At 45.6% G+C, this 25,675-nt stretch overlaps 2 protein-coding genes across 7 annotated transcripts in view; one reads left to right on the top strand and one right to left on the bottom strand.

Annotated features, from left to right (window-relative positions):
* abcd4 (ATP-binding cassette, sub-family D (ALD), member 4) overlaps positions 1-7,580 on the top strand; it is a 68,543-nt gene extending 60,963 nt beyond the window's left edge. For all 6 annotated transcript variants that reach the window (XM_069916085.1, XM_069916084.1, XM_069916083.1 and 3 more), the window contains 3 exons: positions 2,077-2,153; positions 2,977-3,092; positions 4,562-7,580. In XM_069916085.1, coding sequence (XP_069772186.1) covers positions 2,077-2,153; positions 2,977-3,092; positions 4,562-4,633 — 265 coding nt within the window. In that variant the 3' untranslated portion in view covers positions 4,634-7,580. The remainder of the gene's footprint in view (positions 1-2,076; positions 2,154-2,976; positions 3,093-4,561) is intronic.
* Positions 6,421-25,675, bottom strand: part of LOC138753269 (acetyl-coenzyme A synthetase 2-like, mitochondrial) — a 54,970-nt gene continuing 35,715 nt past the window's right edge. Inside the window, exons 9-14 of the mRNA XM_069916082.1 lie at positions 24,794-24,906; positions 22,316-22,442; positions 14,168-14,295; positions 12,961-13,024; positions 10,618-10,739; positions 6,421-6,915 (exon numbers count right to left, since the gene is read on the bottom strand). Coding sequence (XP_069772183.1) covers positions 6,751-6,915; positions 10,618-10,739; positions 12,961-13,024; positions 14,168-14,295; positions 22,316-22,442; positions 24,794-24,906 — 719 coding nt within the window. The 3' untranslated portion in view covers positions 6,421-6,750. The remainder of the gene's footprint in view (positions 6,916-10,617; positions 10,740-12,960; positions 13,025-14,167; positions 14,296-22,315; positions 22,443-24,793; positions 24,907-25,675) is intronic.

The raw sequence follows: 25,675 nt of genomic DNA, 5'->3' as shown, positions 1-25,675 counted from the left end.
TATGTTCTTGGTGGGATGTCCTCCAGTTCTATTGCTAATAACAGGGGTGAATGATCAGATATTAGTCTAGCTTTATATTCAGTTTTCCTAACTCTCCCTTGAATATGGGCCGACAACAAAAACATATCAATCCTTGAGTATATGTTATGCCTACTTGAATAATATGAATATTCCTTCTCTGTTGGGTCCTGCCTCCTCCATATATCCATAAGTTTCATTTCCTGCATTGATTTAACTATAAATTTGGCCACTTTATTCTTTTTGCTAGTCTTTTGTCCAGTTTTATCCAACATTGGATCCAAATTAAGGTTAAAATCCCCTCTATTAATATATTCCCCTGCGTATCTACAATCTTCAAAAAAAATCTTGCATGAACCTTTGATCCTCTTCATTAGGTGCATATATATTGATCAAATTCCAAAATTCTGAATATATCTGACACTTTATCATTACATAACTCCCTGCTGGATCTATTATTTCCTTGTCTATTTTGATTGGTACATTTTTATTAATTATATAGCTACACCTCTAGCTTTTGAATTATATGATGCTGCCATTACATGCCTTACCCAGTCTCTTTTTAATTTATTGTGTTTCACTTCATTTACATGCGTTTCCTGCACAAATGCTATGTCTATTTTTTCTTTTTTCAGGAAATTTAACAGCCTTTTTTGTTTAATTTGGTTATGTATTCCATTAATATTTATAGTCATATAGTTCAACATGGCCATTCATATCCTGTTGACACCTCATTTCCGCTTCCTCAGCACCACCATCCCCCTTTTCCCCATTTTCATCTCTCAGTTTTCCCTTTTTAAACTCAATGTATGACAACACATTTAAAACATAAAATACTTCAACAACTCCCACATCTAATATTCCTTTAACCCCAAATGTTTCCCCCCCCCCTCCCGAGTTTCCCCTTGTCCATTGCTGGGCAACCACAACTCCACTCTCCATTTGGATTGCGAACCCGCTCGCAAGCGTCAACTGATTTGAAAATACTGAAGTTTGTGGTCACTTCAATTACTTTGATCCCAAGGCAACTCCACGACTTGCATGCTTAGTAATGGACTGTTTGTAAGAGAGTTCTTTCCACGTGGTGACTGTGAGCTGGAGCCTTTAAAAGGGGACAGGACACGCCTCTTGTGTAAATGGGGACTGAAGATTATATGATGGTAAAATGGGCACAGGTGGTGGTGGAGGCTGGTACAATAAGGACATTTAAAAGACAGGCCTGTGGATGTGAGAAAAATGGAGGGTTATGGGCTGTGTATATTTGTATAGGTCAGCACAACATTGCGGATCGAACGGCTTGAATTCAATGTAGATTGTTTGCATCTTACACACAGCAATCTCTTTTCTGGCACAAATACCTCCTCCAGATTAATCACAGATTGTCTAGTTTCTTTCTTCTGCTCACGGGTCTCCCCAGTGTTGGACACTGGTCTTCCCGGTGCTGGACACTAGTAGAGTCCTGCCTGGTGTCTCCTACTCTCTGGTTCCAACTTCTAGCATCTTCCAGAAAACACTCATTCTATTCTAGAAACCGGCAGCCTTCGGAATTCCTGGCCTGATGGGATTTCTCCAGATCATCCCTCGAGAATGATTTTGGGCTCCATAGATTTGAGCCAGTAGAGGTTCCCAGCCTACACTTGAGTTTCAGTGAGTGACCCACTGCAAATTCTCTACTTCCCCCCCAGTATTCTCTCTCTCTCCCCCACTCCCCACCCCACCACAATATCCATGACATTTAGATAGGCCCATGGATGCGAGATAAATGGAGGGTTATGAGCTGTGTATATTTGTATAGGTCAACATGACAGGTAATACAGGAGAGCAAATCACAGCAAGAGATCACCTTCTACCTCATTCAGTGATACTGAGGATGTAGGTAGGACCAGCTGAGCAGGAGGTGGAAGAGTTTGCTTGGAGTGCAAGGCCAACAAAACATAGAGGGCCCAGCAGGGACTGGGCAGAACCGTCTCACGGAATTAATCAGTGACATCAATCCTACCATGAGGGGGTAGTGAGGAAACTCTGAATCTGATAGGCTTCCTGGCATTATCTCTACAGGTGTGATGCGTTGTCTCCAGGAGAAATGCAGCGGTTGTCCTTCACTCGACTCTTCTACCATCAGCCCAAGTTTGCAGGTTCGTCTGTGTCACTGATCAATGATGTTAGATATTTAGGCCCTCGGCTTGGCAGGGGTGGGGACCTTCCTGGAAGCTGACAATGACCCTTGGCATATTCCAAGCCTACCAAGTCCTGAAAGGTTCAAGAGTGGATGTTTTGATTGGAAGCTAGAAAAGGCACAGAAAAGATTGGGAAGGATATTATCAGAGCTGGAGGCTGGGATTGTTTTCCCTGGAGCATAGGGAGCTGTGGTGGGGGGAGGGGAAAGGACCTTAGAGCATTATAAAATTAAGAGGGGATGGATAAAATGAATAGTCGTAATCCTTCTCCTCGAGTAGGGAAGTTGGAAACTAGTGGGCATAAGTTTAAGGCAATGCCAACCTGCTGGATGCAACATGTCGCTCAGACTCTGTACCAGCACGGTTAGTGGGGTAGTTAGAGCAATACTATTACGATGCCAGTGTCCCGAGTTCAAGGCCTCCAGGTGTTTGTACATTCTCCTCATGATGGTGTGGGTTTCCTCCAGATGTTCTAGTTTTCTCCCATGATGTTGTATCTCTTTGGAACATTGATGGGGAGCGTGACATCCCTGTCATGTAGAGAGGGTGAAGCAGATGTGTTTAAGGAGAAGGACAACTCTTTAGTAGAAGGAAATGCTGCTACGTTGAGGAGAATGGATGGGTTGAACCATTACTACCAGTATGGGCTGTCAAATCCATGCATCTCTTTCTGTGGTATAAATTGCATCATGGGCTGGGTTGGGGAGAAGTAACAATCAAGTGCTCTTGCAAATTTTTCTCTCTCTCCCCCTGACCTTTAAACTTACTCCTCTCTGCCCAGTGTTGGATGAAGCTACGAGTGCCCTGACAGAAGAAACTGAAGCAGAGCTGTACAACATCTGTAAACAGCTGGGGATGACGGTGATCAGCGTGGGGCACCGCAGCAGCTTGGAGAAGGTAGGCACAGTGGTCTGTGGCTGCATAACGTTTCCGTGTCAACTTTTGTAGGAAAGTCACCCAAGCAGATGGTTGGGTCATCGTGGAACTGCTGAGTGTTTTGAGGGCGAGCTTGTTGCATTGTGTTTTTGTTGACATTTCTCTCTTTTGTATACATATCTCTTCTTGAGTACAGTTTTTTGCACTACCAAGTAGAAATTCAGGAGAAAAGAATCTCAGGGTTGTATGTGATGTCATGTTTCTACTCTTGACGATAAATTTGAACTTTGAACTGAGGGTTCCTGTTCACTCACTCCTAGCAGGTAAGGGACTGATGGACTGAATTGCCAAACAGCATCTGTTATCCATGCAGTGGCCTGGAACTCATTTTTAAGGTCAAATCCCACCAGTGATCACTGTGGATTTAAATTTAGTTAAGTGATTTGGAATTTAACCAAAATCTACTGAGCCGGAAGAGCCTGTTAACATGCTCTCTCTAAATTTATCTCACTAGTATTAATGTCCACAAAACTACTTGTAAAACCCAGCTGGTTCACTAATGTCCTTCAGTGAGGGAAATTTGCATCCTTGCCCGGTCTAGCCTATAGGTGATTGAAGGCTCAACTAATGTAGGTGATAATTAAGCACGTTCTGAAATGACAGGTTGCTCTGTTGTCAGTTAATACTGGCCTTCTCTCTTTTTTTTTTACAATATACTCAAGTCAAGTTTATTTTCATCTGATTATACAATTACAACCCGATGAAACAGCATTCTCCGGTCCTCGGTGCAAAACCTGCAGACACACAACCAGACATAACACACATACAGACAATGCATATACAGAAGTATTTCATATATGTAAATAAATATTGTTTCATGAATACGAGAGTCTCAGGTGGCAAGTGTGAGCAGTTTCTTTGGTTGTTCACCATTCTCACTGCCCATGGGAAGAAGCTGTTCCTCAGCCTGATGGTGCTGGCTCCGATACTCCTGTATCGTGTTTCCAATTAGAGGAGTTGAAAGATGCTGCGTGCGGGGTGGAAGGGGTCCTCAATGATTTTGCCTGTCCTCTTCGGACAACAATCCCAGTAGATCACATCCATAGGGGGAGGGAGACTCCAATGATCCTGTGGATTGATCTCCGATCCATTTCTCTGCGCAAACGTACCACACTGTGATACAGCCGCCCAGGACGCTCTCAATAGAGCTTTTGTAGAAGGTTGACATGATGGTGGCCAGTAGCCTTGCCCATTTTAGTCTTCTCAGGAAATGCAGTCGCTGTAATACTGGCCTTCTCAGCGACACACGGATCCTGTAGGAATGAATCATTCAGCCCATTACCTGTACTGTTCCTTGTAGAGCAATCCAGGGGTGAGATATTAAGTTGCATTGGACTAATAATGAGGCTTGTTTAATTTGTAATGGGTTGAGCAGCTTGTGCTTGTAGCTGGTTAATATTTGTTTCTCTCTCTCTTCCCCCCGCCGACAGCATCACGACTCGGTGTTGACCCTTTTGGGAGGAGGAAGATGGGAGCTGGCTGAAATCCAGCACCTCAGCTGAATTCCTCTGATTCTGGATACGCACGCAGTGCAACTCCTGCCACGGCAACAAGCCCAGAATGGAACCTCTACCTCATGTTCCCTCTCCCCACAGGTTTACGAGATTGTGGTTGACTTGATCATGTTTACTTAGTGCCGCGTGACAGTGGGATGTCCAACACTCCTGTGTCTGTAGTCTGAAGGACAATATTATACAAATTTACAGTTGAACATTAACTCGCTCACTCCAGAATATCTGCTGATTTTGATTTTACTTCAACTCCTGGAGTTAGGACACAATGTTTTGCTATGAACCACTCAATATGTTTCAGTGACAAACTGCTGTGAAGTGCTTTTCCTAAACTAGGGATTTACTTCTTCATGCCTTCCCCTGTGCTCGCTCGAAGGGAGCTGCAGACTAGATTCAGGTTGGAGAGTTGAATCCAGCACCACCATGTGTTTCTGTTTAATCTTTCAGGGGAGGGAGGGAGGGTTGTTGTCGAAGCAACTTACTTGGAGTCTTTTAATGAAATGCACAAAAGGCCTGATTGACGTTCCTTCGTGAACATTTTTTTTTTAAATTAATTTTCACCTGAGTGTGACTGGGTAACACTTGAATCAATGAACAATTCAGGCTGGGCTTTTACCAAGGGAAAGTTAGGGAGTCTTGGTGTGTAGCAGTGTTCACCGGAGGCCTTCCACTGACACTCCTAGGATATTATGGTACAGCAGAAAATGGGCATGGCAAATCTACTGGTAAGAAGATATGTTATGCTCGTCCCTCCTCAAGTTGATGTTGAGCCAAGTCGTGCCAGCTCAGACGCTGTCAGAAGCCAACCATATTGCAGAGATACTATTGTGTTGTCTGAGTGGTCAGTTTCAGGAGATAAGAAATAATACAGTAAGAGACTCAGAGCAAAATACAAATTACTAGAGCTCTCTACTGACAACAGGTATGGATGTTGTATCATGGTGTTCCTTATCCACTCCACATCAATGCACTTTCACTTGTGTGTCTGCAAAAGGCAAAAATCTTTTAAGTTACACAGGAATGTTTCATTTTGGAAGGACAAACCAAGGAAGGACATACACAGTAAATGGTAGCGGAATTGAGAAGTGCGGTAAAACAGAGGGATCTGGGAATGCAGATAAATAATTCCCTGAAAGCAATGTCACAGGTAGGATTGTAGAGAGCTTTTGGCAATGGACCTTAATAAATCAAAGTATTGAGTATAGGAGTTGGGATGTTGTGCTAAAGTTGTCTAAGACCACAGAAAAGATAAGATAGAAAGTGTAGAGATTTACTAGGATGTTGCCAGGACTTGAGGAACTGAGTTTATAGGGAAAGGTTAAACAGGTTTAGACTCTATTCTCTGGGGCATAGAAGCATGAGAGGAGATTTGATCAAGGTATACAAAACTATGATGGGTATCGATAGAGTAACTGCAATTAGGCTTTTTCCACTGAGGGTAGGTGAGATACAAATCAGAATGTACAGGTTAATGGTGAAAGAGAAGTTTAGATTGAAAGTTCAAGGGAACCTCTTCACACATGGAGTGGCGGGAGTATGGAGTGAGCCATCAGCTGAAGTGATGTGGGCTCCATTTTAACATTTGATAAAAACGTGGTCAGGAAAGGTGCAGGTCAGTGGGACGAGGCGAAAGAATAGTTCAGCACATGTTTTTCTCTTTGCTGAAATGTTCTTGGAAAAGTCTGGGAATCCTGCTCAAGAAGCAGGCGAGAGTGAAGGGAGAGATTTGTCGACAAGAAGCACTCAGACCAAGTGATCAACAAATATTTGATACCATACCGGAGGAACCTTCCTCCCACAGATTTATTTTCATTAAAAAAATATAGGCATGCACAAAATCTTGCAGCAAAATGCCACCTGGAAAGTGGTGATATGCCTCATTTTCTCAAGTACACTGTCTTCCAAATTTACTGAAGTGCCCTTGGTAGGAATCAATTCAATGGGTCACTTTTGGGATAAGTCGACTGGATAGAGTCCATGTACACCACTGAACTTCTGGTCCTGATGGAAAGGGCAGCAAGGGACTATGAGCTGTTGATCTTGAATGTGAATTTACCAAAATAAAAATCAGTCTCAATGATCTAAATGCTGCCGTGCAGCCTCTCTACCTATTCTTTAGGATCTCCTTGAACCCCAGCAACAATTTCCTGCACAGCTGTGTGATCATCCAGTGTGGTGAGGTCTCCCAGCTCATCCAGCTTCTGCTCCACGATCTTCCTCAGAACTCGCCGCATTATCTTCCCCGACCGGGTTTTGGGCAGTCGCTTTACAATCTGGAAAAGGCATTAGAATGGAGAACATTACAGTACAGGCCCTTCAGCCAAAAAAAAGTTCTAAACCCTTCCTACCTCATAGCCCTCTATTTTTCTTCCATCCATGTGCCTGTCTAAAAGTCTCTTAAATGCTCCTAGTATTTCAGCCTCCACCGCCATTCCAGGCACCCTCGCTGTTCCCTGGTGTTTGCTATTCCTGCCCTGGGAAAAAGGTGCTGGCTGTCCACCTCATCTATTGTACGAGCAGAATCTAAGATTGGAAGTCAATGGTGGACTGGCTTGAATATTTTTGTAGCTTGAAAATGCTTTGAAATGTTTTAAAGACACAAGCTGGTATGGGTTTGATGTTTTTAAATGGTGTTTGGCCGGGTTCTCTGATAGGAAAGGTGCGGAGGGATACAGGCCGGACGCTGACAAACGGGATCATGGTAGTCAGTTTGTGCACAGCAACCTCCCACCTAGCACAATCAAAAAGCAAAAAACTTCAACTGCTATAAATCTAAAATAAAACAGAATCATATAAATAACAGCAGGTCAGGTAGCATGTGTCAAAGGAGCAGAGTTAGTTTAATCAGAACTGAAATGCTGACTGACTGTATTTGACCTGTTGAATATGTCCAGAACTTTGTCCCCTCTGAAATAAATGACTAAATCACCTCTGTAAATGTTGTTTGTGGAGCAGTAAATGTTGTTCAGGATGCCAGGGAGAATTTTTCCACTCTGTGAGTAGTGCAGTTCCATCTGATAAGGGTAGCTCACCTGAAAGCTGATGCACCTGACATTGCCTTGCCACTCAGTTCTGCACAGAAGTGTCGGACCAGAGTCCACGTTCAGCTCTCCAGAGTGTGATGTGAACCAAGTCTCAGGAGTGAGTCACCACTGAGCCAAGAGTGACACCGAAATTAGTCTCCTTAAGAGGTGTAGACAACTGTACTGCCTTCAACACCATTAATCAGGTAAGACTACAATGGCCCTGCTCTGAAGCACACCAAAGCAAGTTCACTGGAATAGTGGGCAAATGATTCCTCAGGTGAACCAGTAATCCAGCTCAGAGAGGCCCCTGCCTTATAGCTCCGATGACTAGGGTTCAATCCTGATTTGTGATGCGGTCTGAATCAGAATTTACTGTCGTGAAAAAGTCATGAAGTATCGTGTTTTGCGGCAGCGTCACAGAGCAAATATTCATATTATAACCATCTTACAACAAATAAAATTAAAATAGTCATGCACGAAAAGTAAGGTAGTGTCTTTGGTTCACTGATTATTCAGGAATCTGATGGCAGTTGGGAAGAAGCTTGTGGCATTGAGAGCTTGGCTTTAGGCTGCTGTACCTTTTTCCCGATGGTAGCAGAGTGAAGAGGGCATGACCTGGGTGGTGGGGGTCTTTGAGGTTAGAGGCTGCTTTTTTTTTAAAGATACCGCCTCATGTAGATGTCCTCGATGGAGTGAAGTCTGGTGAGTTGGCATTTACATACCAGGCAATGATACAACCAGTAATGCTCTGCATGGTACACCTGTAGAAGTTATCGGTGACATACCGAATCTCCTCAGACACCTCACAAAGTATAGCCGCTGGCGTGCCTCCTTTGTGTGATTGCATCAACACGGAGGCTCCGGGACATATCCTCGGTGATGTTGACACTCAGGAATTTGTGTGGCGTTTGCACATTCTCCCTGTGCCTGAGTGGGTTTCCTCGAGGTGTTCTGGTTTCTTACCACATCCCAAAAAAATGTAGGTTTATCAGTTAGTGTAAACCCTCTACTATCTTCTTCAGCATGATGCTGAAACAAGCCAATAAAGACCTCAACAATGAAGATGCTGTTTACATCCAGTACCGCACGGATGGCAGTCGCTTCAATCTGAGGCGCCTGCAAGCTCACACCAAGACACAAGAGCAACTTGTCCGTGAACTACTCTTTGCAGACGATGCCGCTTTAGTTCCCCATTCAGAGCCAGCTCTCCAGTGCATGACGTCCTGTTTTGCGGAAACTGCCAAAATGTTTGGCCTGGAAGTCAGCCTGAAGAAAACAGGTCCTCCATCAGCCAGCTCCCCAACATGACCACCAGCCCCCCACATCTCCATCGGGCACACTTAACTCAAAACGGTCAACCAGTTTACCTACCTCGGCTGCACCATTTCATCTGATGCAAGGATCGACAAAGAGATAGACAACAGACTCGCCAAGGCAAATAGCACCTTTGGAAGACTACACAAGAGTCTGGAAAAACAACCACCTGAAGAAACACACAAAGATCTGTATTCCATTAGAAAAAATAACATATAGTTTAAGAAATAATATCGAAATATTCGAACAAGTATGGGAGCCTTACATTAAATACAATAGCGAAAACCTACCGGGAACAAACATTACCTAAGTTGATGGAAGGAGAAGAGAAGAAAAAAATGGACTCAGTAGAATTTCTGGTGTATTTTTGTTGAATGACAACATTGTCTAACTGAATTAATGCAACCTAGATTGTATAACTAAAATGGATGAGAGGGGGGAGGGATGGGGGGGTGGCTTGGGAGGAGGGAGGGGGGAGGGAGAAAAAGTCACTGTAAATGTGTGGAAAAGAAAAAGTGTATATCATGGCTATTGTGATTTATGGTGTGAAAAATAAAAAATTTAAAAAAAAAAAAAAAAAAAAAAAAAAAAAAGAAACACACAAAGATCAGTGTGTACAGAGCCATTGTCATACCCACACTCCTGATTGGCTCCGAATCATGGGTCCTCTACCGGCATCACCTATGGCTCCTAGAACGCTTCCATCGGCGCTGTCTCCACTCTATCCTCAACATTCATTGGAATGACTTCATCACCAACATCGAAGTACTCGAGCTGGCAGAGTCCGCAAGCATCGAATCCATGCTGCTGAAGACCCAACTGCACTGGGTGGGTCATGTCTCCAGAATGGAGGACCGTCGCCTTCCCAAGATCGTGTTCTATGGCGAGCTCTCCACTGGCCACCGAGACAGGTGCACCAAAGAAGAGGTACAAGGACTGCTTAAAGAAATCTCTTGGTGCCTGCCACATTGACCACCGCCAGTGGGCTGATATCGCCTCCAACCGTGCATCTTGGCGACTCACAGTTCGGCAGGCAGCAACCTCCTTTGAAGATGACCGCAGAGCCCACCTCACTGACAAAAGACAAAGGAGGAAAAACCCAACACCCAACCCCAACCAACCAATTTTCCCTTGCAACCGCTGCAACCGTGCCTGCCTGTCCCGCATCGGACTTGTCAGTCACCAGCGAGCCTGCAGCAGACGTGGACATGCCCCTCCATAAATCTTCGTCCGCGAAGCCAAGCCAAGGAAAGAAAAGGAAATGTGCAGTAAGTGGTAGAATTTGGAAGTGAATAGAATTAGTCTAAATGGGTGTTTGATGGGTTGGAAAGGACTTGGTGGGCTGAAGGGCCTGTTTCTGTGTTGTCTGATGACACAATAGGGAAATGTTTGGCTATAAAATAGTCTTTTTTTAAACTCATTCCTATGTTACTTGCCCCTGTGGAATGGCGGTTCATGTAGTGATCAAGTGCTATGCATGGCAGTTACTCAAGCCAAAACATCGCAAGGTTTCAAACACGAGAGCACTGCTGTACAACTCTGGCGCACTGCAGGCCCTGCTTGTGCTGCCATCCTGGAGTTATATGTGGACACACTGTCCACCACATGATTAGAACAACCAGACTGAATCATTACCTGAACGTAATCTGGAACAGCATACTTGGCAATCTTCTGGGAAACGATATGTTTCAGTTCTTCTGTGATGATGTGCTCGGCTATGTCAATTCCATCCTTAAGCACAATGAAGACATAGGAAGCTGGGGGGAGAAGCACAAGGAGTCGTGTTGACCAAATATTCCCCAACTCCACAAGATCCCCCAGTGAGAGAGAATTTTTCTCATTCATCAGAACCAATAAACCTGAGTGAACAGAGAAACTGGTCAGGCAACAGAAAAGAAATGGTTGGTCAAATTTAATTTAGGTAGCGGAGATATCAAAAAGGGGAGTAACAGAGGAGTGGGGATGCTGGGGAGGGGCCAAGAAATGATAGGATATTGGAACAAAGTAGAGGATGGGACCACCTGGGTTGGGGTGAGGGGTGGGGAGAGAGAATTGGAGTAGGTAAGGAAGAGATGTAAACAATGGAGCCAGTGAGGGGTGGGGGGGGCATCTGTAGCTTATCGTGTTTCACTGCTTTCACGAGGATACAGTTCAGCCAATCACACTGGGATAAGAGTTGACTGAGATTAAGGGAACAGAGTTGGGAGACTAGTAGACCCTTACGGAATGTTCATACAAAGACAAACACATGGCTGATTCAGAAAGCACTGAGGAAGTCTGTTTTATACACATGGCAACAACTATGCAAGGGCCTGGTCTGCCCACTGAAGGGTGTGTTTAGCGAAGACCCACGGAGAAGGGGACTAGTAGAGAAGGAGTGTTCCTTCAGGGTTCCACCTTCAGTCATCCCCACCAGCTCAAGGTGATGAATGAACAAATGGTTGACCGAACTGTTGCAGAGGGAGGGAGGGAGAGAGAGAGAAGTAGGGAGAGGGGGAAGTGTATGGTACATAAATGTGCTGGAGAAACCCAGGCCTGGGCCCTTCGTCAAGTGTATGAGCATAAAATAGGCAGATGCTTGAATTAAAAAAGGTAGGGGGAGGATGGGGAGGAAGAAGAGGGAGGAGAACAGGCTAACTGGTCAGACGCAGAAGAGAAAAAGCTAAGAAGTGATGGGGGAGTGGCTCTTTGATAGGAGGCAGGGAGCTGGAAGGGTCAGGAAAGAGAAACTCTGGGGAGGGGTTTATGGAAATTGGAGAAGTCGATGTTAACACTGTCTAGTTGGGAAATGCCCAGATGGAATATAATGTGTTACTCCAATTTGTGGGTAGCCTGGGTTTGGCAGTGCACGAGACCAATGGATAGACTTGTTGGTGTGGGAATGGTGTGTGGAATTAAAATGGGTGGCCACTGGGCAGTCAGTCCCTGCAATGGCAGCAGTCATAGAGAAGGTGCTGAATGAAACGTCCCAGTTGGCGTCCAGTCTCTCCCTGACGTTGCTGGCGTTCCCCTTCAGTTAACTATCTACCAATAAACATTACACTTGCTGGATGATTTGTTGTAATTTTTACTTCACAATAAACTATATCCTTATTTCTCAACCTATTGCATCATCCATGGCCTTTACATCACAAGAAATAGGACCAGGAGTTGGCCATCTGAGGAAGGAGGTACTGGCTTTAGAGGCAGTGCAGAAGAGGTTCGCCAGGTTGATTCTAGCGTGGAGGGGGTTGGCCTATGAGGAGAGATTGAGTTGTCTGGGGCGGCTCTCGCTGGAATTTAGAAGAATGAGAGGGGATCTTATTGAAACATATAGTTATGAAAGATTGAGGTAGGCAGGAGGTTTCCATAGATGGGGTGAGACCAGAGCTAGAGGACATAGGATGGTGGTAGATTTAGGACTGAGATTAAGAGGAACTGCTTTTCCCAGAGAATGGTGAATCTATGGAATTCGCCACCCACAGAAGCAGTGGAGACGACCTCAGTAAATATATTTAAGAGGTTGGATGGATTTTTACATAGTAGGGGAATTAAGGGATATGGGGGAAAAGGCAGGTAGGTGGAGATGAGCCTATCATCAGATCAGCCATGACCACATGGAATGGCGGAGCAGGCTCGACGGGCCAGAGGCCAACTCCTATTTATGTTCTTATCTGGCCCATCAAGCTTGCTCCACAGTTTACAGCTGATCTGGCTCCAATGACCTGCCCGTTGCCTGCAGACCCCAATTCCCTTATTATATCTCGGTCTGAATTATATTTAGCAAGGCACCCTCTACTGTTGGTTTAACCATTCTCGTACCTCATTCTCTGTTTCCAGAGGCCAGCCTGGTGACATCACTACCCCACTGTCCCAACACAATGCATATACCATCCCTGTGCGAGCTCCAGGACCAGGCAAGATTGGGGAGCAGTGCCCACAGCCACCACTCTGCACAGCTGCCTCACTCCTTCTGCACTCTCCTATTGTCCCTCTTACCTTCCCCCTTGATCTCGTGAGCGCATCCAATTGCTGCAGATTCGGCCACAACTCGGTGCAGGTTCTAAAAGTTCAAGGAAAACTTGTGGATCAGTGGTTTAATCTGACTGTCTTAAAGGCTCCTCTCACAGTACTAGATCAGTCTTGGGACTGCAGTAAGGCTGGGCTTGTGCTCTGAGGGGTAAAGGATGATTATGGCGGCCCCCTTGTCCACAGGGCAGCAGTGGACATCAGTTGGAGATAAGTGGAGGAAGGTTTAAGGAAGGTGTTGGAGGTAAGGAAGGGGGGGTCGTGAGGGGTGGTGGTGGGGAGAGGGAGTCTGCAGTGAGCATACTGCAGTGTGCGAGAAGGGGTCGTGAGAAGGGAAGGGCCTGTACCAAGCACGCCACGGGCCGGGGAGAAGGTCACAAGGGGGCTCTGCAACCCAGGCGTCATGGGGGGCGGAGCTGCGTTGAGGAGTGGCCGAGGCATTGCAGCTGTGGCGGAGGTAGATGCAGGAGCGAGAGAAGCTGCTTTGACTGAAAAGGACCATGTGACCAGATATCCCAGCAAAGGGACAGAGACCACCCCCCCCCCCCCACACTCCCTTACTAGGACATCCACAGGAGCCATGGTTGGGTCAGATTTACAACAAGAGGAATTAGGGGATATAGGGAGAAGGCAGGTAGGTGGAGTTAGGTCATAAATTAGATCAGCCATGATCATATTGAATGGCAGAGCAGGCTCGATGGGCCATTTTTGGCCTACTCCTGTTCCTACTTCCTATGTTATTTTTGAATTAAGTTATTTGATTTGTTTGTTACGTTTTTCTGTGTGTACTATGGTCTTAAGAAATGCTGTTTTGTCAGTTTGTATACATTCAACCAAATGATAATAAGTGAACTTAATCCTGTTCCTCCCAAGTTTTTTTACATAAATCCAAAATGGCAGTGGGGCATGGGGATATTTCGCGAGCTGCACAGGGAGCAGCCAAAACTTCGCTCTGCCTTGGTACATGTAACATTATGCAATTGAATTCAAACAACAAACAGCAGGTAATAGTCCACGTTTTAAACCAATGTTTTCTCATCGTCTACTGCATCCTGTGCCACAGGTGCTCTGCGGTTAGTAAGGGATTACTTAAGGTGGTATGTGAGTGGAAAGAAAAAAAGGTTGAGAACTACTGTTTTAAAAGTATAGCTGCCTGCATCTCTCTCGCTTCTCCTACCACAGCGCCTTCGATCTCAGCCGTGGCCAGCCGGTGTCCACTGATATTGATGACGTCATCCAGTCTGCCCGTAATCTGGTAGTAGCCCTTCTCGGATCGGTACGCCCCATCACCTGTGAAAAAGTGGTCTGCAAGGAGGAAGGGTGGAGGGGGGGCAGCGGAAGAGAGAAAGTGCTTCAGAAGTTTTCATCATGACCTTTGAAAGTTATTTTTCTGCTTTTAGCCTTGGAGTTTTGTTCCCTCTCCCCCCACCACCCCCTCAGTCCTACCATGATATGTAGCCCTCTGAGTGCTTCCCAAATACTCGTCTCACTGAGGTTCTGCGCAGCTTTGCCAAGCCTAGTCTGGCTACTCCCTGGTTTTAAAATTATCCTGTAACATCAGAAGCTTCAGGAATAGAGCTGAATTGGAACCTGCACCATGGTCTCTCAATGCCAAAATCCACACAAGCAAAAAAGAACTCTTTCAACGATCTTTTAACAGGTGGCTTGGATTGAACATCCTGATCCAACAATGGACGAGGATCGTGAAGGGAGGGATAGATCAGGTGAACGCAGGGAAACTTTTGCTCAGAGCAGAGGACAAGGGTTGAAAGTTGAAGGGGGGAGAAGATTTAACAGGAACGGGGGTGGGGATAAACACTGAGGCTGATGGGGGTATGGAACAAGGAGGTGGTTAAGGAAGGTTTCACACAAAAAAAATTGGATAGATGGGATGGGTTTAAAGGGATTATGGGCCATAAGCAGGCAGGTAGGACAAATGTGGGGGGTACATTTTGGTCAGCGTGAGCTGAAGGGCCTATTTCATTCTCTAGAACTCAAAGATTCAATCATAGCTCCAGAAAATAAATACCTAATGGAGTAGAGAAAATGCAGGGAAACAAACAGGAGTGGAACCCTTGGGTTTTTCTTTGAAAGAGTCAGGAGAAACTAAATAAGCTGAATGGCCTGTGTATTATTTGATGTGAAATATCCAAAAGTGCTGGAGAAACTCAGCAGGCCTCGCAGTGTCCACAAGAAGTGAAGACTGACCAATGTTTCTGGCCTAGGCCTTTCATCAGGTAGCAATACATTTCATTTTTTAATTTTAATTTTCGACATATACCACGGTAACAGGTCATTTCAGCCCACATGTCCGTGCCACCCAATTTACACCCCATTAACCTACACCCCGGTACATTTTTGAACGGTGGGTGGAAACTCACGCGGACACAGGGAGAACGCACAAACTCCTTACAGACAGCGTGGGATTCGAACTCATGCTTGTCCCAATCGCTGGCCTGTAAAGGCGTTACGCTATCTGTTATTCCAACCATGGCCTCCACAACTCTCTGTGGTAGGGAGTTCCACAGGTTCACAACTATCTAAGTGTAGGTTTCTCCTCATCTCAGTACTAATTGGCTTCTTCTTTATCCTTGGAGAGTCCAGAACCCCTTGTTCTCGACGTCCCCATTATCAGGAAGATACCTGTCAGAATTTTAACTGGAGTTATATTCCTTGGAATTTAGAAGAATGAGTGGGAAAAGACAGAGTAAATTTGAGTAGGCTCTTTCTACTTAGATTGGGAGAGACAAATACAAGAGGACATGGCTTCAGGTGAAAATGGAAAGGTTTAAGGGGGAACATCTTCACTCAAGAGAGTGGAGGGAGTTTGGAATGAGCTGTCATCTGACATGGTAAATGCGGCCTCACTCAAGTTTTACGATGGATACATGGATGGGAGAGGTCTGGAGGGTTATGGACTGAGAAAAATGCTTGAGAAAAATGGTCGTTAGCCCATTTCCTTTGGAGTTATTGAAACCGTGGACAAAACAAGTCAATGAGGTACGATGAAAACAGTGGTTTTCAAACTTTTTTCTTTCCACCCACACACCACCTTAAGCAATCCCTTACTGATCACAGAGCACTTATAGCATAGGGATTGCTTAAGGTGGAAGGTGAGTTTAGGGGGCAGTTTGAAAACCACTGGACTAAAGGAATAATGTTCTGGCACAGACTAGAAGGGCCAAATGGCCTGTTTTCCGTGCTGTAGTTTTCGATGGTTCTAATGAGAGGGGATTTCATTGAGACATAAAATTCAGACAGGAGCAGACACAAGAATTTTCCCAATGTTTGGGGGGAGGGTCCAGGACAAGGGTTCACTGTCTAAGAAGGTGGGAGCCATTTAGGACTGCGGTGAAGAGAAGCCTCTTCACTCAGAGAGTCGTGAACTTGTGTGGAATTGCCTGCCACAGGAAGTCCATTAGACATGCCCAAGACATACAGCATGGTAACAGGCCATTTCAGCCCACGGGCCCATGCTGTCCAATTTACACCCAATTAACCTACACCCCCCAGGTACATTTCAAATGGTGGGAGGAAACTGGAGTCCCGTGAAAAACCCCCGCAGACACGGAGAGAATGTACCATCTCCTTACAGACAGCCCAGGATTCGAGCCCCGGTCCCCATCGCTGGAGCTGTAAAGGCGTTGCGCTAAACGTTACGCCAACCATGCTGACCCTGTAACTAAAGGGTTCACTTGGTATGGAAGGATGAGGTCGCGTGACCAACCATGATCATATTGAGTGGTGGTGCAGGCTCAAAGAGCTGAATGTCTTCGCCCCGTTCCTTGTTTCTATTAAAATCCCACTCACACACAGTTCACTGTCCTCCTGCACCAGCTGACCTCTTACTGCCACAGTCAATCAGAGGTCACTGACCTCCTGCAGGGATTGTGTTTATATCAGGATGATTGATTGCTGCCAGAGACACAAGTTGGTTTGTTTGCATTGAATACCCTGTGATGTTTCTTCATCTCTCCCCTCCACATTATCTGGTGCAACCTTCCCAAATTTTGTGAATATAATCGCTCATTGCTGGTGTATCTCATTCCTTCAACATCACTCTTCTGCAAAACCAACCTCGTCACTGTTCGTGAATGGACACGTCTCAATATTTCAGTGGAACAAAGGAGATTACAGTGGTAGGAGAGAGAAACTGGCCCAAGTTGACTGGAAAAGTAAACTAGATGGAGGGGCGGCAGAGCAGAATTGGATGATATTTCTACGTGAATTAGAAGTGCAGATGGTCTGCAGAAGTGCAGACCGCACGGATGGCAGTCTCTTCAATCTGAGGCGCCTGCAAGCTCACACCAAGACACAAGAGAAACTTGTCCGTGAACTACTCTTTGCAGATGATGCCGCTTTAGTTGCCCATTCAGAGCCAGCTCTTCAGCGCTTGACGTCCTGCTTTGCGGAAACTGCCAAAATGTTTGGCCTGGAAGTCAGCCTGAAGAAAACTGAGGTCCTCCATCAGCCAGCTCCCCACCATGACTACCAGCCCCCCCACATCTCCATCGGGCACACAAAACTCAAAACGGTCAACCAGTTTACCTATCTCGGCTGCACCATTTCATCAGATGCAAGGATCGACAATGAGATAGACAACAGACTCGCCAAGGCAAATAGCGCCTTTGGAAGACTACACAAAAGAGTCTGGAAAAACAACCAACTGAAAAACCTCACAAAGATAAGCGTATACAGAGCCGTTGTCATACCCACACTCCTGTTCGGCTCCGAATCATGGGTCCTCTACCGGCACCACCTACGGCTCCTAGAACGCTTCCACCAGCGTTGTCTCCGCTCCATCCTCAACATCCATTGGAGCGCTCACACCCCTAACGTCGAGGTACTCGAGATGGCAGAGGTCGACAGCATCGAGTCCACGCTGCTGAAGATCCAGCTGCGCTGGATGGGTCACGTCTCCAGAATGGAGGACCATCGCCTTCCCAAGATCGTATTATATGGCGAGCTCTCCACTGGCCACCGTGACAGAGGTGCACCAAAGAAAAGGTACAAGGACTGCCTAAAGAAATCTCTTGGTGCCTGCCACATTGACCACCGCCAGTGGGCTGATAACGCCTCAAACCGTGCATCTTGGCGCCTCACAGTTTGGCGGGCAGCAGCCTCCTTTGAAGAAGACCGCAGAGCCCACCTCACTGACAAAAGGCAAAGGAGGAAAAACCCAACACCCAACCCCAACCAACCAATTTTCCCTTGCAACCGCTGCAATCGTGTCTGCCTGTCCCGCATCGGACTGGTCAGCCACAAACGAGCCTGCAGCTGACGTGGACTTTTTACCCCCTCCATAAATCTTCGTCCGCGAAGCCAAGCCAAAGAAAAAAAAGAAGTGCAGATAGATATATTCCAAGAAAAAGGAAAATTAAAAATGGAAAAATGGCACAAATGTGGCTAACAAGAGAAGTTAAAACTATAATAAAAGCAAAAGGGAGGGCAAACAAGGAAGCAAAAAATAGTGGAAAAACAGGGGACCGGGAAACTTTTAAAAACTTACAGAAAGAGACAAAGAGGACCGATTGAAAAAGAGATGGCAGAGGAACTAAATGAGTATTTTACGTCAGTCTTCACTGAGGAATACAATAACAACATACCTGATAGTCTGAGGTCTCAGGGAATAGAATTAAGTACAGTCAGAATTACTAGAGGGATAGTGGTTAGTAACTCATGGTTCTGAAGGAGGTGGCTTTTGAGATTGTGGAGATATTGGAATTGATTTTCCAGAAATCAATAGACTCTGGCATGATTCCAGAAGATTGGAAGGTCGCAAATGTAGTTCCGCTGTTTAAGAAAGGAGGGAGAGAGAAAAAAAGGAAATTATAGGCCTATTAGACCGACGTTGGTAATTGGAAAGTTAATGAAGTCGATCCTCAAGGTTGAGGTTATGAAATACCTCGAGGTCCAGGGCATGATAGGTCCAAGCAAACATGAGTTAATGAAGGGAAGATCCTGCCTGACCAACCTAATGGAATTTTTTGAGGTAATCTTAAGTAGGATGGACAAGGGCGAGGCTGTGGATGAGGTGCCACTTAAGAGGCTGCTTAATAAGGTGAGAGCACATGGAATTACAGGAAAGATATTAGATTGGGTGGAACACAGGCTGATAGGCAGAAAGCAATGAGTGGGAATAAAGGGATCCTGTTACTAGTAGTGTTCCACAGGGGTCAATGTTGGGGCTGCTTCTCTTTACAATGAACATTGATGATTTAGATTATGGATCAAATGGTTTTTGCGGCCAAGTTTGTAGATGACACCAACATAGGCGGTGGAGTAGAAAATGTTGAAGAAACCAAAAGGTTGAAGAGAGACTTGGGCAGCTTAGGTGAGTGGGCGAATAAATGGCAGATACAATATTGAGAAATGTACAGTTGTACATTTTGGATGAGGAAATAAACAGGCAGATTATTATTTAGATGGGGAGAAAATTTAAAATTCAGAAGTGCAAAGGGACTTGAGGGTCCTTGTGCGGGATACCCTAAAGGTTAACCACCAGGTTAGATCAGCAGTAGAGAAAGTGTTGGCATTTGTTTCAAGGGGAATAGTGTAGAAGATTAAGGAGATGTTGATGAGGCTATGGTGAGACCTCATTTGGAGTAACTGGGTGCAGTTTTGGGCCCCTTATCTTAGAAAGGATGTAATAACATTGGAGAGAGTCCAGAGAAAATTTACCTGGATGGATCCTGGAATCCAAGGGCTAATGTATGAGGAACGTTTTATCGGCTCTTGGACTCTATTCATTGGAGTAAAAAACAATGAGAGGGAATTTCATAGAAACATTTCGAATGCTTAAAGGATTGGACAGAGTAGATGTGAATAAGATGTTTCCCTTGGTGGGTGAATCCAGGACAAGAGGGCACAGTCTTAGAAGGTACCCATTTAAAATAGAGTTGAGGAGAAATGTCCGTAACCAAAGGGTCATGGATTGGTGGAATTCATGGCCACATACAGCTGTAGAGGATGGATTAATGGGGGAGTTTAAGGGGGAAAGTGATAGGTTATCTAATTAGTCAGGGTATCAAGGGATATGGGGAAAAGGCCTGGGTTGCGCCCAGGGTGGATTTGCGGAGCAAACTCGATGGGCTAAATGGCCTCCTTCTGTTCCTTGTAATTTAGCTCAGAATGAGGCAGCGCAGAAGAACATTCAGCTTGTCAAGCCCGTGCTTGCTCTTTGATGGCCCTGTCCAATAATCCTGGCCATAGAAGGGATCAGTTCAATTGTCAGCTAATTAAACCCTCTGCTCTATTCCACCGTGTGGCAACATCAAGGCTGATCCATGACCTAACTCCACAGCAGGCCATTGCCTCATAACCGTTATTTGATTATGAAAACTCCATCCATTACAGAACAGCGTAGCCTTTGGCCGACATGTCTGTGCTGAACACGATGCCCCAATTAAAGGTTGGGAATAATGCCATCTGCACACGGCACTACAAGTGCGGCCAAAACAAAGTTATGTATAGCCGCAACATGACTGCTTTTATACTCAATCTCCAGCCCAGTGGACCCAAACATTCCACTTGCCTTCATTACCACCTTGTGGGGCCACTTTCAATGAGCACGGACCTCAACTCTGCTCCCCCCAACCCAAAATCCTTCTGCATGTTAATGCTTTTAAGAGCATTACCATAAACTATAAACATTCCCCTTGCATCCAACTTCTCAAAGTGCAACACGTCACATTTGTCTGGATTAAACTCCATCTGCCATCTTGTGTTATCAATTATCACAGACAATAACTGTAGAGTCCCAAATTTCTACCTATAGAAGTACTTGCTAACTCCATTACTGCAAGGTCTGATTCTAATTTTCACCCTTGGTCTGCTAGTGCAAGGTTTCATAACCAGTGAAAATAGTATCGCTCCAGTTTCAAGTAAACACTTTTATAAATTAACCTTTGGAACCAACTTTGGATGTAATAAAAAGAAGCAGATCTCCTCACAAGACAATTACTCTCGCAAAGATCTAGTGCTCACGACCCCTGCTCTGGAGGTTCTTCCGTTTTCATTATTACCCGAATCCATTCAGCGATCAACTTCTGAGTTGGTCTCACCCATTCAGTGCATTCCAGGTAACTCATTGGGTAAGGGTAAAAACACAATGCGGGAGAAACTTAGCAGGTCGGACACTTTATAGAGCAAAGGCGGATAACCAACATTTCGGGCTTCAGCCCTTCATCAAGGTGCGAGCAAAATGTAGGCAGTCACCCAAACAAAATGGTGGGTGGGGGGAGAGGAAGAGGAGATAGGGAGGAGACAGAGAATGTTCTCCTCTTCCCCCATCCATTTCTTTCCTCCAACTTTCCACCCCTTCCCTCTCCATTCACCCCTGCTTGTTGGCCTGCCCTCCCTCCCTCATCCACCTATTACCTTCTGCCTGTGGGATTGGGTTCCTCCCCCTTCCCCCCCCCCCACCTGTTTTGAGGGCTCAGAATGTTTTTTTTAATGTATTTTGATTTTTGCTATATAAAGGACCTGCTGAATTTCTCCAGCATTGTGTTTTTACTTCAACCATGCAGACCTTTGTGTATTAGTCATTGTTACATATTCACCCCCTCCCCTATCCTTTGGCCAGTCTTTTCATTACCAGCAGAAATCATTTATTCTTAACACTTCAGTCAAATTTCTTCCACTAATAATCCCCTTAATATTCTAGACCCCAGGGTTCCCCAGTCTATAACCATATAACCATATACAGCTCAGAACAGGCCAGTTTGGTTCTACTAGTCCATGCCGGAACAAATTCCCACCCTCCTAGTCCCACTGACCAACACCTGGCCCATACCCCTCCAATCCTCTCCCCTCCATGTAATTATCCAGTCTTTCCTTAAATGTAAATAACGTTCCTGCTTCAACCACCTTCGCCGGAAGCTCATTCCACATCCCAACCACCCTTTGTGTGAAGAAATTTCCCCTCATGTTCCCCTTATAATTTTCCCCCTTCAATCTCAAAGCATGGCCTCTGGTTTGAATATCCCCACTCTTAATTGAAAAAGCCTATCCACGTTGACACTCTCTGTCCCTTTTAAAATCTTGAACACCAACATCAAATCCCCCCTCAATCTTCTATGCTCCAGAGAAAAAAGCCCCAGGCTGCTCAACCTTTCTCTGTAACTCAAACCCTGACATCCTGTCAACATTCTCGTGACCCTTCTCTGCACTCTCTCTATTTTGTTTATATCCTTCCTATAATTCGGTGACCAAAACTGCACACAGTACTCCAAACTTGGCCTCACCAATGCCTTGTACAATTAAGTCCCTAACTCTGCATCAACCCGATCATGTCCTACTAGTGTCCTACAATGTGTCCACTCACTGGGGTAAGGTTTGTAATAAGTGTTGACAAATCTGTCGTGGTCATTGTAGATAGTTCGGGCCATCCCAGGCCAAGGCTGGGCGATGCAGAGAGCACCAGAAATGTTGTTCCCCATTAACTTCCTACCCTGGAACAGAAAAAGTCATTACCATTCTACAGCGAGCGAGTTAAATAGGCAGAGGTGGAGCTCACACAGAACTCATTCAAACCAGCAAATCTGAAAAATTCTCCAAGGAAAGGTTACGGAATAAAAAAAATATATTCTGGACAAGGTCATGAGAGCAAAGGGAGTAGAGAAAAAAAATGCTTAAGGCAATTATATATGCAACCGGAGCTACATGTCAAGCAGAGGATGGGCTGAGTGGCATTTTTCAATGCTGAACATTTTATGTCAAGTTTATCGTCATCTGATTGCACAAGTACAACCTGATGAAACAGCAAACCACGCAGACACACAATCAGACACAATATACATACAGTCAATCAATACATCTACAGGACAAATATTCACATACACAAATAAATGAATATTGTTTCATGAATATGAGAGTCTCAGATGGTTTGTGTGAGCAGTTTCTTTGGTCGTTCAGCATTCTCACTGCCCATGGGAAGAAGCTCTTCTCAGCCTGGTGGTGTTAGCTCTGATACTCCTGTATCTCTTCCCCCACAGAAGCAGATGAAAGATCCTATATACAGGGTAGAAAGGGTCCTCAAACATTTTGCACGCCCTCTTCGGACAACAATCCTGATCGATCACATCGACGGGGGGGGGGGGGGGGGGGGGGGGAAGAGATCCTCTCTGCCACTCTTATGCTCCTGTGGATTGACCTCTGATCCATTACCCTGCAGCAACTGCACCACACTGTGATGCAGCTCTCGACAGAGTTCCTATAGAAGGTTGACATAATGGTGGCCAGTAGCCTTGCCCGCTTCAGTCTTCTCAGGAAGTACAGTCAGTGTTGCACCTTCCTGACAAGTGAGATGTTGAGTGTCTACAATAGGTCACTAGTTAAGTGAACTCCAAGGAACTTGACGCTCTCCACTTTCCCCACTACAGAGTTGTTGATGTGGAGGGTGGTCGTTCCTGGTTCACAATCATCTCCTTCTCCTTTTCCATGTCGAGACTCAGGCTGTTACTCTCGCACCATCTCATGAGATTTTCCACCTCTTCTCTGTAGGGTGACTCATCGTTGTTACTGATGAGGCCGACGTCTGTTGCATCGTCTGCGAACTTGATGACACTGTTAGAGCTGGATCTGGCGAAGCAGTCATGGGTCAGTATCGTGAACAGGAGCGGGCTGAGCACCCAGCCCTGAGGTGCATGGGAGCTCAGTGTGATGGTATTCTATGTCTGCTACTGACCCGGATGGACTGCCGTCTTTCCGTTAGTAAGTCCAGGATCCAATGACAGAGAAGGGTGTTTAATCCCAATGAGGAAAGCTTCTCCACCAGCCTCTGGGGAATGATCGTGTTAAACACCGAGCTGAAACTGTGGCATATGAGGCATCATTCTCCAGGTGGGTCAGGACGGAGTGAAGTGACAAGACTATGACATCGTCCGTAGAACGGTTTCTTCTATAGGTGAATTGAAATGGATTTAGCATCTCTGGGATGTGTTCAAACGGGCAAATCTGAAAAGTTCCCCAAGGAAAGGTTACGGGATAAAAAATATATATCAAGGGCATGGTCATAAGAGAAAAGAGGAGTAACTGCTTAAAGATTAAGGCAATATATACTCAACCAGAGCTACATATCAAGCAGAAGATGAGCTGAGTGGCCTTTTTTTTTTAAATGCTGAACATTCTATATATTCTAAGCTGGAAACATCCCATTCCACTGAGCACCGTCCCTCACCGTAAAGCTGACAGCGGTCACTGATTCATGGAATCTACTGCATTCTCAAGGATGGGGCTGCTCTTCCTCAATATTCAGGATCATCGAAATGGCCGAGAAGATCACTGGGGTTGCCCATTACTTTTATTGACGACATTTACTGAGACTGTGGCTTAATAGGGCTCAAAAGAATAATCGAGGATCCTTTCCATCCATCGCACAGTATCTTTGCCCCACTACCATCAGGAAGGAGGTAAAGGAATCAGGACTCCAGGCCGGGAAATATCTTCTTCCTGCAGGCTGTGAGATTGCTGAACCGTCACTAAGCAAATCATTCCAAAGTTTTTATATGTATTGATTTCAAATTATACCTTTATGTATATGTGTGATTATTATGTACTGTGTTTGTCTGGGTACCGTGGTCTGGAATAATGTTGTTTCGTCTGGTCAGTGAGATAATAAACTTGAACCCTGTGCTCTTCCCAAGCCCACTCACTGAGCATTAAAAATCTGAGTAGCCCCCTCTTAGATGCTGACCAGAAACGTACTATTCCCTTTCGCTCCTTCAGCTCAATGCCCAATTGACATGGGGCCCGAGTTTCACTGATCTCCAGCAGCACGAGACGGATTCAGACAATGTATTACCTGGTCATCCATGAGGACAGGATTTATTCCAAAGAAGGGCCTCATTGCCATGGCTGGGACAATCTCTGCTTCTCTTGTGGCGGGGTGAGGGGCGATACAGATTCCACCGGTCTCTGGAAGACAAACTGACCCGTCAGTAAGGAAGTCAAGTTCTAGTTCATTTTCACGTTGCACCTGATACAGCGAGAAGGATTCGTTCTGTGAGTGACTTGAACAGGGGTGCAGAAGTGCAAGAGCACGTTACTGGGGGCGGTGTTTACAGTGCACAGCAAGGGCAGCAATGGGATCACCCTCACCAACGGGCTTCAAAGGGATTGGCTGACCTCATAAAGTAAACGCATTCATTTATTGTTGATTAAACGGACTTATCCTCACCCACAGGGCACAAAGTCTCACCAGCTTCTCTTCTTCCTGTACAGTTAACCCTTTCAGTCAACGTATTTTTGCCTTGTGAGGAACGAAGGAGTTTAGTTACCAGCACCTTTGCCTCAAGTTTCTGGCTATTCAGGTTCAATCCTGACCTTCGGCCCCGTCTCTGCAGAGTTTGCATGTTCTCCAAATGAGGTGAATTTCTTCCGGGTTCACTGATTTTTAATTTTTTTAGACATACAACATGGTAACAGGCCATTTCCCCCCACAAGCCCGTGCCGCCCAATTTACACCCCATTAACCTACAACCCCGGTACGTTTTGAATGGCGGGAGGACACCGGAGCCCCTGGAGGAAACCCACACAGACACGGGGAGAACGTACAAACTCCTTACAGACAGCACAGGATTCGAATCCCAGTCCGGTCCCGATCACCAATGCTGTAGAGGCATTGTGCTAACGCCAACCATGCCGCCCTTTCTCCCACGTCCCAAAGAAGCTCGGGGTTGCTGGG

Source organism: Narcine bancroftii, chromosome 2 (genome assembly GCF_036971445.1).
Source record: "Narcine bancroftii isolate sNarBan1 chromosome 2, sNarBan1.hap1, whole genome shotgun sequence".
NCBI lineage: Eukaryota > Metazoa > Chordata > Chondrichthyes > Torpediniformes > Narcinidae > Narcine > Narcine bancroftii.
This window is presented reverse-complemented; position numbering and strand designations above follow the sequence as displayed.